The sequence below is a fragment of the Geotrypetes seraphini genome, chromosome 6, assembly GCF_902459505.1.
Source record: "Geotrypetes seraphini chromosome 6, aGeoSer1.1, whole genome shotgun sequence".
Lineage (NCBI taxonomy): Eukaryota > Metazoa > Chordata > Amphibia > Gymnophiona > Dermophiidae > Geotrypetes > Geotrypetes seraphini.
This window is the reverse complement of record NC_047089.1, coordinates 172,393,388-172,405,877: the sequence shown is the minus strand read 5'-3', so window position 1 is coordinate 172,405,877 and position 12,490 is coordinate 172,393,388. Positions and strand designations below refer to the sequence as shown.

Sequence of the window (12,490 nt, the reverse complement as noted above, 5' to 3'; positions counted from 1 at the left end):
TACAGTAATTACCCATACAGAAATTCACCTGCTCTCAGGCATGCACAACTTTGATGGTTAGTTTTATAAAAATAAATTTACACATGAAAACTTTGTCCCTGGGAATGTCTTTGACTAGATCATACAAACTTATGCATATATAAAGTACATGTGTGTCTGTTTAGGCACCTGTACCATGGATAGTTTTATGGATGGGAGTGGGGAGTTGATATACTACCTTTCTGTGGTTACAATCAAAGCAATTTACATATTATATACAGTAGAATCTCAGTTAACCGGAAAAAAAATTGCTTGGGAAAAAAAAGTCCCCCAAAGCAGCAACAGTGGTCCTGATCCGTGAATCCCCTCCCTCCCTCAAGCACCGAAGCAACAACAGTCCTGAGCAGTGAGCCCCCACCTTCCTCTCACCCTGAAACACCAGCACGGCAAATTCACCCTCCCTCAAGTCCAAAAACAGCTGAGTCGTGAATCCCCTCTCCCTATCACCCCAAAACACTGGTGTGGCAGCTATCCTGAGCTGCAAAGACCCCTCCCTCAAGCCCCAAAGCAGCAGAAGCAGGTGGCAGTCCTGAGCCAGGAATCCCATCACTCCCTTTCTTACCTGAGTGGCAGCTGGTTAGCAGGAGGCAGCGCTCAAAACAGGCTGCTCATTGCCATCCCCGGCAGGGTCTTTCCTCTGATGCATCTGAAGTGACGCGGCAGAGGAAAGGCCCTGCCAGGGCTGGCCAGAAGCTACCTGTTTACTGGCGCTTTCTCTGCTCGCTGTCTGCCGCTACAATGTTGGGTGAGGGAGGGAAGGGGTTGTCTGGATCAGCTCTGCTGCTTCATGGAGGGAGGGAGGAGGTAGTCAGGGCTGGCTCTACTGCTTCGGGAATGGAGGGAAGGGGGTTGTCAGGACTGGCTCTACTGCTTCGTACAATATGTAATAGTAAAATTACCCCCCTTCCCCCCCTCACCATTGAACTTGTAAATTTAAGGGAAACAATGTCATCTAATCAGTACAATACTTTGTTAATGGCTCCCACACATCTTGAAATTTCCTGAAACATCCCCGCTGTATTGCAATAAATCTCTCCATTTTATAAACATGACATAAGGAATTCCACCAGAAATTATAATTTAATCTACTCCAGTTTTTCCAATTATACGTAATTTGTTGAATGGCAACACCAGTCATTATGAGTAATAATTTGTTATTATTTGTAGAAATCTGACTTTTTGCTCTCATTGCCATACCAAACAGCACAGTATCATATGATAATGCCACTGGGTTGTCCAATAAACAATTAATTTGGTCCCAAATTGATTTCCAGAAATTCATAATAAATGGACAATAGAATAATAAATGATCTAAAGTCCCTGCTTCGAGATGACAATGCCAACATCTATTAGACTTAGAGCTATCCAATTTTTGTAACCGAACAGGGGTCCATAATGCTATATGTAACAGAAAAAAACAAGTTTGTCTCATAGATGCCGACACTGTACATCTCATCCTCCAAGACCAAATTCGTGGCCATTGAGATGCAGTAATTTGATGCTTAATCTCAATGCTCCAAATGTCTCTCAGACCAGCTTAATGTTTCTGTTTGTATTTGCCAGTTCTCCTAATCTTTTGTGTCATGTAGAGAATGCAAGAAAAAGGCAGGATGGTGTGGTGAGCAATTCTATCCTCTACTTCACGGAAGATCCGCCAGAGCTCCCTGCCAACAGCCCTCACCCGCTAAAGCTTCGGCGTATTCTCAACCTAAGCCCATTCACAGTGACTGACCATACACCCATGGAGACCGTGGTAGACATCTTCAGGAAGCTTGGACTTCGACAATGTCTTGTCACTCGTAGTGGGTAAGCGTAACCAAAATATCACATGAAGTGCAAATCAATTTGTCCAATCCCTAGTCAGAATTTGTTTTCTTTATAAGTGTAAAGCTGCTGTGGTATATGTATAAAATAGAATGCTACTTTATTTTTTACATAAACTAGTTTTAAACTCACATTTATATATAAAATAAAGCATCCTGAATTCATTAATAATTCTACAGTATGATTCTTGTTTAACAGTCCCATCGATTAACAGCACATCTAAGGCAAAATTGAAAAAAAAGCTATCTATATTCAGACTTTTTTTTTTTTTATAAAGAAAACATAGTTGCCTGGGTGACTGTTTAAAAATGTCATCTAGACCCAGGCCCAGCTATGTAAGAATTTATATCTGTTCTGAAGAAGGCATAAATAATTTGTTCATATTCTCCATCCACATAAATAGTTTATAAAATATGCAATACATTGGAATTTTGCCTCTGCTCCAGCTACACTACATCTCTGAGCATGCCTATTCACAATCTACTTCAAAGGAGACTCTTTCAATGCATATATCTTTTACACATGCTACTGCTACTATTAATTATTTTTGTAGCACTACCTGATGTACGCAGTGCTGTACAGAGTCACAAAGAAGAAAAAAGTTTCAAGTTTTATTTAAAATTTGATATACCGCTTTAAATAAATTGTCAAAGCAGTGTACAATATCAAGACTATTAAAATCCGGGGGAAGACATAAAATAGCAAGACTTTACTGACTTACAAGATACAGTTTGGATTGAGGGGGAAGTACAATTTATAATAGGAAAGAAAGAACATAAAAGGTCAACACATTGGGAAGGGGATATGCTCTTCCTTCTATAGGCGATCTAGCATCTACTTGTCATATGCATCTTTAAAAAGGAAGATCTTTAAGTTATTCAATTTGTCTATTGAGATCTCTTCTCGAAGATGAGAAGGAAGAGAATTCCATATTGTTGGTGCTGAAACCGAGAAGATTTTTTTTCCTTGTGGTGTCATAGAATAAATGCCGTGGGGAGGGGAACCATCAGAAGGTTCTGGTTGCTAGATCTCAGTGTTCTAGTTGGGCAGTATGGGATAAGAAGTCCTGGAGTTCGTGTTAACTTTGTTTTGTAGATGAGTAGTGAAATTTTATATGTGAATCGATGATTGATCGGAAGCCAATGTGATTTAAAAGCAGGGGGATGACATGATCAAATTTTTTTGCATTATATATTAGTTTGACTGATGTGTTTTGAATAATTTGGAGTCTTCTTATTTTCTGTTTGAGAAATGCCCTGATACAGGGAATTACAGTAGTCAATTTGAGATATTACCAGAGAGTGTAGTAAGATATTGAGAGAGGAGGGTTCTAGTAGACTCATGATTGATCTGATCATTCTTAGTTTATAAAAACTTTTTCTGACCACTGCGCTTATCTGCTCGAAAGAGCTTACAATCTAAACAGACAAGACGGACAAACAGGATGTTTTGGATACAGTTAAGAGGAATGGCTGCTGCCGCCAGTGCTGTTTAGCACCTTTTCACATCGGGACAGGCAGTCCCGCTGCTGCCCGACCCAGCCAGCTGAGAGGGTCCTTGGGAGGATCCTTAAATCTTCGGATCAGCCGTGAGGGAGCCTGCCGCCAGTGCTGTTTAGCACCTTTTCACATCGGGACAGGCATTCCCACTGCTGCCCGACCTAGCCTGCTGAGAGGGTCCTTGGGAAGATCCTTAAATCTTCGGACCAGCCGCGGTACGCGGCCCGCGGTCGCGAGCCGAAGGGGCATCGCCAAAGGGGCTCGCCCCTTTTGAGCCCCTTCGGAGCCCAAGAGGAGTAGGGAGTAAGGTTATCAACTCTTCAATATGGGCAAGAGGAAGGCCAAAGCAATACCATCTGCTGGAACAACGGGCCCGATGGATCGCCACCTTATGGCTCCCATTTTGCCACATGCTGAAGAACAGGTAACTCCTAATATCCAAGCTGTCTCTTTATCCTCTGGGGAACCAACACCATCTCCTCAACCATTCCATACGGTTAGAAGAATCTCCCTCCCTTTTTAAGGAGGGAATAACTTCTTCTACCCCTCAAGTATCCTTGTTATCTGGACTGGAGGTTTCAAGTCAACCCTTGGGGCAAGCTAAAGAACTAATCCCAGTACAGATGGTTACTGGGCAAGGCTCGGATGTTTTCCCCAGCGATAAAGTGATCACTCTAAATGATGTTTGGCTTAGCATTAATAGAATAGAGTCATCATTACAAAAAAATGTTTTGAATTTATGTCAATTTTCATCTGATGCAATAGTTAAAATTAAAGAGCAAGATATTAAAATTGGAGAAACAGCTGTGAAGTTTGAAAAGTTAGATCAGGCAGTAGGTACTTTACAAACTAGTGCTGTTTCTAATATAAAGGATAGTATGATGATACATGCCAAATTAGAAAAAATGGAAAATTCTATCAGGGTTAAAAATCTTTGCTTGTTAAATTTTCCAATCACACATTATCTGTCCCTGATGGAGCTTTTGAGAATGTATTTTAAAGAGATATTACATTATACTAAAGTGGAGACCTTTGAGGTTGACAACCTTTGTTACATCTCAAGAGATTCTAAGGGAAGGGCAGATGAAGGTGAAATGGATAAAATAGTGTCACCTGATAGTCTGAATGTGTCACAGTTTTTAGAATCATCTAAAGACATAATAGATAAGCGAGCAACTCTTCTCATGACCTTCAAGACAGAGCTTGAAAAATAAGATATTCTAAAATTATATTTTTTGAAAAAACAAGAGATGTTTTGTGGTCAACGGGTAATAATGTTTCCGGATGTCTCTAGACAAACTCAGTTGAAAAGGAAACAGTTCCTTCAACTAAAGCCAAAGGTTTTGACAGTTGGAGCTACTTTCGTTTTGAAATTTCCATGCATATGCCTTATTTCGTATGGAAGTGATAAATATGTGTTTTATGATTCAGTTCAGTTAGAAGATTTTATTAAAGAGAAACCTTTGTTGAAAGTTTAATTTCTAATACTGATTTTACTTTTGGAGGATGATGTATAAATATACAGTGGTACCTCGGTTTACGAGTGCACCGGTTTGCGAGTGTTTTGCAAGACAAGCAAAACATTTGCAAAATCGGTGCCTCGGAAACCGAGCATGGCTTGATTTACGAGCACCCCTCCCGCAATCCGGCACCCCCGCCACGATCCGACCCCTCCCACGATTGGGCACCCCTCCGCCACGATCTGACCCCCGACCCGATTGGGCACCCCCCCCCCCGACATGATCCGACACCCCCCCCCCCCCCGCCGCTTCTTACCCTCATCTGGGCACTCTTGAAGATCGGCCCTCGTCTGCTGGGCCTTGAGCATCTGAGCATGCTCAAGGCCTGCAAGTTCACATTCTGAACGTGAACGTGAACTCGCAGGCCTTGAGCATGCTCAGATGCTCAAGGCCCAGCAGACGAGGAGTCCGATCTTCTAGAGTTCCCAGATGAGGGTAAGAAGCAGCGGGGGTGCCCAATTGTGTCGGGGGGGATGTCGGATCGTGTCGGGGGGGGGTGCCCAATCATGTTGGGGGGGGGTCGGATTGTGTCGGGGAGGTGCCCAATCGTGTCGGGGGGGGGATCGGATCATGGCAGGGGGGGTGCCGGATCGCAGGGGGGGTGCCTGATCGCATGGGGGGGCCTTCGAGGGGAGCAATGCCGGTTCTCAGGGGGGGGAACGCATCAAAGCGAGTTTCCATTATTTCCTATGGGGAAACTCACTTTGATAAACGAGCATTTTGGATTACGAGCATGCTCCTGGAACGGATTATACTCGTAATCCAAGGTACTACTGTATATAAATGCCATTTGCCTGTCCCTAGATAAGTAGACAGAAAGATTTGAAGTTTTATTTTAAAATACTGGCGACCAGCGATAATGTGGACTAGGACATGGTTGATTAATTGCCTAATATGTTTTGTTGTTCTTTATATGGAATTTGTATTTTTGTGGTCATTCATGAATATTTGTTATTAAGGTATTGTAATGATTAATCAAATAAATAAATTAAAAAAAAAAAAGAGGAATGGCTAATCAGCTGGCTGGGTTGGTGGGCAGAGGAGTAGGGTTAAGGATTGAAGGCTATATCAAAAGGGTGGGTTTTCATAAAACATAATTTGCAAACAGGAAAAGCTTTGAAAAATTACCACCAAAAGGGAATGTTATAAAATTTGTTGGAAATTTTAATTAAAAAAAAAATTCAATTAAACTGTCAAGACTTAGATACCAAAATATATTCTCTTAATAATTTTAAAATGTATATTGTAAGACTTCAGACTTTGGCAATACCAGCAATGAGCATAGTGTAAATAACAGCCTGTCTCACAATCTACAGTATGTATAAAAGAAATAAGATAAGAAAATAACAATGGTGGTGATATATATATATATATATATATAAATAAATAATTGCTCTTATGAGGATTTGAGGGGTGGGTGGAAGAAGAGTAGGGGGATTTGCTCTTTGCTTTTTCCTTTCTTTTTCTAGACCTTATTTTCTCTCTCTTTTTTTTTTTTTGTTTCTCATCGTTTTACAGTTTATCTTTGTTTCATAATTCAACATTAAAAATGCATTCTGGATGTTAGACATAAGTAAGGTACTGTAAGCTTCAGGTTGTTGTCAGTTGTATTCCAGAATGATTGCTAAAGATTGAATAATTAAAAAAATATCCATGTATGAAGTAGTTGGCATATGAAACAGAATGTAAAATACAGTTTAATTCAAACAGTTTAGAACATTTTACATTGTGTCTCAAAATGGTTAACTGCTGCCAGTAGAAAACAAACGAGAAATAACATTAATAATTTGTAAAGTCAAAAGCAGACCTTAGATAACAGGGATAGAGGGAAAGTTTACAGATGGAGGTATACAAACAGAAAAACTAGGAGACTTTGGGCTCCTTTTATGAAGGTGCATTAGGGCCTTAACCCGTGAAATAGCGCGCGCTAAAATGCCACACACGCTAGCCGCTACCACCTCCTCTTGAGCAGGCGGTAGTTTTTCGGCTAGCGTGTGCTAATCTGGTGCGTGCGCTAAAAACCTTCGTAAAAGGAGCCTTTTGAGTTGAAACCCGAGATGGTTATTAAGTAGGAGCAATTATTTGCAAGGAGCTGAATGTGTGTCCTGTCACTAGAACGGCTCTTTTGTACCCTTCCATGGGATGTTATTGATTTAAGACTAGGAAGTTCATGATAAACGGAGGATAGTATTTGGTTGCACCAAAATGAGATGTGCCACCAGATGTCACTGTTGCATTACATGAAAAAGTGGTGCAATCAAATCAAACTAAAGAATGGCATGAGGCCCACAGTCGTCATCACTAATGTTCTTTCATGACAGAGCAGGAGCTGAAGCCTTGATGATATTACCTTTCACAAACTGTAAACTCATGCTGATTCAATCACATCTCTGTTGCCATGTATCTCTTATACAGTATACTTGCCTTATGCATTTTTCTGTCCTTGTACTAAATATCTGCAAATAAGGACAAGAAAATAATTGAAGGTGATGCCGTATTGTTGGATTGGCTTAATATATCAGTGATCAGCTTTCAAAAGTTATCCATCAACTCAGTGAAGAAACAGTACAGTGACACTAGGTTTAAATAGTACAGTATATATAGTACACAGTAATCTAGGGGCTCCTTTTACGAAGCCACATTAGCGGCTTTATCGCACGCACCTTTTTAGTGCGCACTAACCCCCGCGCTAGCCTGCTCAAGAGGAGGTGACCGGCTGGGTGACGGGACTAAATCGCACGAGACAACGGCGCGCAGACAACTGAGTGCAAGGTCGACGGCGCGCCGAAGAAAAGCACTATTTTAAAGGGCTCCGACGGGGTGTGTGGGGGGGGGGAACCCCCCCACTTTACTTAACAGACATTGCGCTGGCGTTGTGGGGGGTTTGGGGGGTTGTAACCCCCACATTATACTTAAAACTGAACTTTTTCCCTAAAAAACAGGCAAAAAGTTTGGTTTCAAGTATAATGAGGGGGGTTACAACTCCCCAAACCCCCCACAACGCCAGTGCGATGTCTGTTAAGTAAAATAGGGGGGGGGGGGTTCCCCACCAACACCCCTCGTCGGAACCCTTTAAAATAGTGCTTTTCTTCGGCGCGCCGTCAACCTTGCGCTCAGTTGTCTGCGCGCCATTGTCTCGCGCGATTTTGTCTATGAACCGACCGGCTGAGATCATCTGAAGAGATGGAGGGAATAGGACCAGTTAAGGTTGCCATATGATTCCAGATTTGCCATTCCTGGGTTTTTCATGTCATGCAGAAGCTTGAAGTCTTGATTTTCTTAAGAATACAACTGAGAAGTCAGAACTTCAAATTCCAGCATACACTGGGGTAAACGTAGCACAGCATCAACCTAGTCAGGCAAATTGAGAATCAGTTGGCAACCCAGTATTCTAACCAGCCACCTAAAGCTGGAGAAATGGAGGCACAGGAAAATAAAGTGACTTTCCTAGAGTTGCACACTGAGTCAGTGGCGTGAGGGGGGGCACTCACCCTTGCGCCACTGCACTGAGTCAGTAGCAGAGCTGGATTAGAACTGAGGTTCAAGGCTGGGATTAGAAGTGAGGTACCAGAATAGATGTGATAAGGAGATTTTTAGAATTGTAATGTAATGTAGTCACAGTGACAGGAGGCAGGTTCTGGTATCAATTTTAATTTCTTAGCTTATTAATCACCTTTACAGAAATAGATCAAAGCAAAAATAAGCCAGACAGCACAATTAACATTGTCCATCCTATATAAAACACAGACAATAAATGAAAACAGCATAACAACATACAATAACTCAACCTCAAAATGCCTATCCCAAGCAACCAGTAACAGGATGACAACAATGATGCAACTGCCAAAGAATGGAAAATGACAGAATCACAAAGATTCACATTTGACAATACTTGACACATCTCATAAGCACAGAAAACTTACTCCAATTAAAAATACTTATCGTTGACCAAGCTTTGTTTCTAGCCTAGACCTTACACAGATGATGAAGCAAAGGAAGCATCAACGCTTCACAATCACGTGAGTGGCTAACACAGGGATTGGAAGGTGAGAGAATGTAAAACGAGGATCCCTGTAGACCCCACGCCATGGCCACTTTATTTGAAGACCATGTGCTTTGGATCCACGGATTCCTCATTTTACCCAATCTCCGTTATTTATCTGCCTCCTGTGTCCTGGGACTTATGGAGCAGGATTTGTGAATGAAGCCCGTCTAGCTAGCTCCCGAACACCTCCTCCACTCCTAGTAACCTACTTGCTGATGCAAGTATACATTGAGATATGCACAGCCGCCATTACATATAACCGTGGTCCAGCTGTGCCCCTAAATCCCGCGTCCTCTTCCCCAACACCTGACACAAAGCAGTCCCAGGGTCTCCTATTCATCACCAAGCATACTACAGACACAACAGCCTTCCTGTCCCACCTGCCTCTCAAGTACTTCTGCGCTGTCATCACCCCCATGAAGAGGAAGTTCCTGGGCCGAGAGAGCAGGTGTGCTTTGATGTAGCTGGAGGAGGAGCCCAATTGCTGTGCTGCATATTGATTGGTAAGCTTGCAGCATTCTAGGGATTCGTGAATCCTCTAACATCAGTGTGCTGAACAAGCTAAGTAGGAGGAGCTGGAAGTGAGCCCTGAGCCGGATGCTGCATATTGCTTCAGCTTTAGGGTAGTCATTGAATACCCTAAAGGTCCTGACTGCATGCCACTTCTCTTCACAAATTCAGGTTCCTCTGAGTCTCAGGAATAGCCCCCTGAATTTCTCCCAGTCCAATCTGTGCCCCACCACAGACAGATCCCACACAGGGAGTAGGGAAGATGCCCCTGCCCTTCTCTCTCTCTATCCTTACCTGGGGGTCCACCAGGTTAATATGTCCTCCAGGATGTCAGCAGTCCCTCTTCAATACTGCCTGGGTTGGTGCCTTCTCCAAAATGACACCTAACCTCCTAGTGGTTGTCTGATGTGGTACCACTGTAGTAGCTTGAGACAACCATTAGGGGATCAGATGCTACTTTGGAGGTGCTGACCTAGATGGCAGTGGAGAAGGCATAGTAACCCAGGGGTCAGCTTCCTGAGTGATGGTGGTTCCAGGGGGGGGGGAGGGCAGTAAGGTTTGGCTGTGTCTGGGGCAGGACTTTTCAGCAGCAAGGAGCCAAGTTGAACAGGGGGTGGGGGACAGACTGATTCTGGGACTTAGAGGAGCCTGAATTTGTAAGGAGGGGTTCGAAGTGATTGAGTAAGAGTGGAGGCTGGGTGTGAGTCAGAGGGTCAAGGTTGTGGCTTAGATGAGGGTAATTGTGTTGAGACAAGGCATTGGGAGAGGGACACTGAGTGAGAGGGGTCAGGAGGGCTGCTGCATTCAATACTGTCACCGTACTACTGAACTGCCATCAGTGGGGACAACTAGCGCGTGGTAAAGACCCATGTGCTATCACAGCGGGCCACTCTTCCTCCCATCCATGTTAGGCCCAGATCCAACCCACTCCCCTATTAGGCAGCTAACACAGTGTTTTTAACACAAAAGTCCATGTTTTAGCACAGAAGACATAAGCAGAGGCCTGTGCTACTGTATACCATGCTGATAAAATCATGTTAAGCTGCTTAATGCAGCTTAAGAAAAGGGATTTTCTTCTCATAGATATTAGACTTGAAATTTCCTTCAAGAAATTTAAGGTTGCCATTAAATCGTGGCTCTTTACTGATTTATGGGTTATCAAACTTTCTTATGCTAATATTTATTTAATTTTTTTCTATCCCGTTCTCCCCAAAGAGCTCATAACGGGTTACAGGTAAAACATATATAATATGCAATTAACAGGTTATTATTCACCATAGTTACAGTACAATTTTTGCAATACAAGTTTGTAGCCTAACTTGATACATACTAGGGATCTATATAATATATCAGTTATTTTATTTGACTTGTCTTTTTCCTTATTTTTTTCAATATATATTTGTAGTTAGTTTCTGTCCTTACCTAGTATTTCACTGTTTTATGCAAGTTTATTTAAAATTTCTTTTTTTTTTTTTTTTTTTTTTTGATTTTAAAGACTAGCATTAAAGTTTTGGTTTGTTTTTTGTTTTTTTTATATTATTTTATTTATTCATTTTCAAGATTACATTAAGTGTTAAAATATATTCAATCACATAAATAATGAATACATCACTTAGAAATAATCATTGGCATATCTCACATATTCTTATACCCAATCAAGCCTTCTAGACCAGTGTTTTTCAACCTTTTTACACCGATGGACCGGCAGAACTAAAAGAATTATTCTGTGGACCGGCATCGGTCCGTGGACCAGCGGTTGAAGAACACTGGGCTAAGTTGTGGGCCAGACCCTGCCCATCTCTACCCAATCTCCACCCCAGACCCTGCCCCCATAATATTACTAATTGCACCTTGCACGTCCCATGCCTCATCTAGAAGCCTTCCCTCTGACGTTGCAACGTCAACGAAGGCTTCCGGTTCAGGCACAGGATGCCCGTAGGATCTACTGCCCATGGTTTTGTGCACTGAATCAGTGAGGAAGAGGGAGCTGGCTCGAAGATAACGCTGCATCGATCGCATCGTGGACCGGCGGTTGAAGAACACTGTGTTGGGCCTGATGCACGTGCTGGCCCTGTGCCGGTCCACAGAAATTTCCTGCCGGTCCACGAGCCAGCTCCCTCTTCCTCACTGATTCAGTGCACAAAGCCACCTTGAAACTTGAAACTATACAAATCTCTGAGAATAAATACATTTATAATGAAAAATAACTATCTTTACTTTATATTTTTCCATTTAGAAGGCTTCTGGGCATTATAACCAAGAAGGATGTGTTGAGACATATGGCTCAAATGGCAAATCAGGACCCTGAATCCATCATGTTTAACTAGGCTGCTGAACAGTTCAAGAGCCAGAAGAAAACTACTGGATGTAATCTCCAGCAAGAAGGCCATCTACTTCATTTCATTACTATATATATAAAATATATATCATAACAGAAGGAAAGGCCATGGGCTTAAACTGAGGTCCCTAGGAAGGGATGAGTGGTGACAGTCTTTGAGTCAGATGCTCTCTTACGCCTGAAAAGAATCAGGTTGCATTTTCCTAACAAGTCGCACACGGAGTCTGCAAGGATGTGCAAAGCGGATGGCTTCTGTTGCAAAGGAGTGGGAGAAAAGGCACCAACGCATTACACAAACTCTCGGAAACAATACTCGGAGCAAGCACAAAGAGCCAGCCCTGATCAATAAGAGCATGAGCCAATGTGAAGATTTGCATTCAAATGTGTAAGAACCACTTTTTTTCTCTGCATGTGAATAGAAAGGACAAGCCGTGTTTTATTTGTTGTCAAAATAAAGTGAAATTCTTTTCAAGGTGAGAGGAATACCTTTGTTTGGTGGACAAATCTATTTGTAGATTTTAATTTTTATGTTTAACTACTGGAATTTAACTTGTGAGATTGTGGAGCGCCAACAAAAGGTGTATTCTGTAATCCCTTCTGGTTTTCTATCTTCTGTGTTAGCATTCTGTTCTAGATCTATCTATAGTTGACTATTTAGTACTAAAGAGACACTAATTTGTAAGACTGAGCCTCCCAAAATTTGCAATGCAAGTTG

The 12,490-nt window shown here is 42.2% G+C and overlaps 1 protein-coding gene across 1 annotated transcript in view; it reads left to right on the top strand.

Moving 5' to 3' along the window:
• The window catches only part of CLCN4 (chloride voltage-gated channel 4), an 86,169-nt gene extending 73,922 nt beyond the window's left edge, over positions 1–12,247 (top strand). Inside the window, exons 11-12 of the mRNA XM_033950642.1 lie at positions 1,629–1,845; positions 11,674–12,247. Of these exons, the coding sequence (XP_033806533.1) occupies positions 1,629–1,845; positions 11,674–11,764 (308 nt within the window). The 3' untranslated portion in view covers positions 11,765–12,247. The remainder of the gene's footprint in view (positions 1–1,628; positions 1,846–11,673) is intronic.
• The last annotated feature ends 243 nt before the right edge of the window (positions 12,248–12,490 follow it).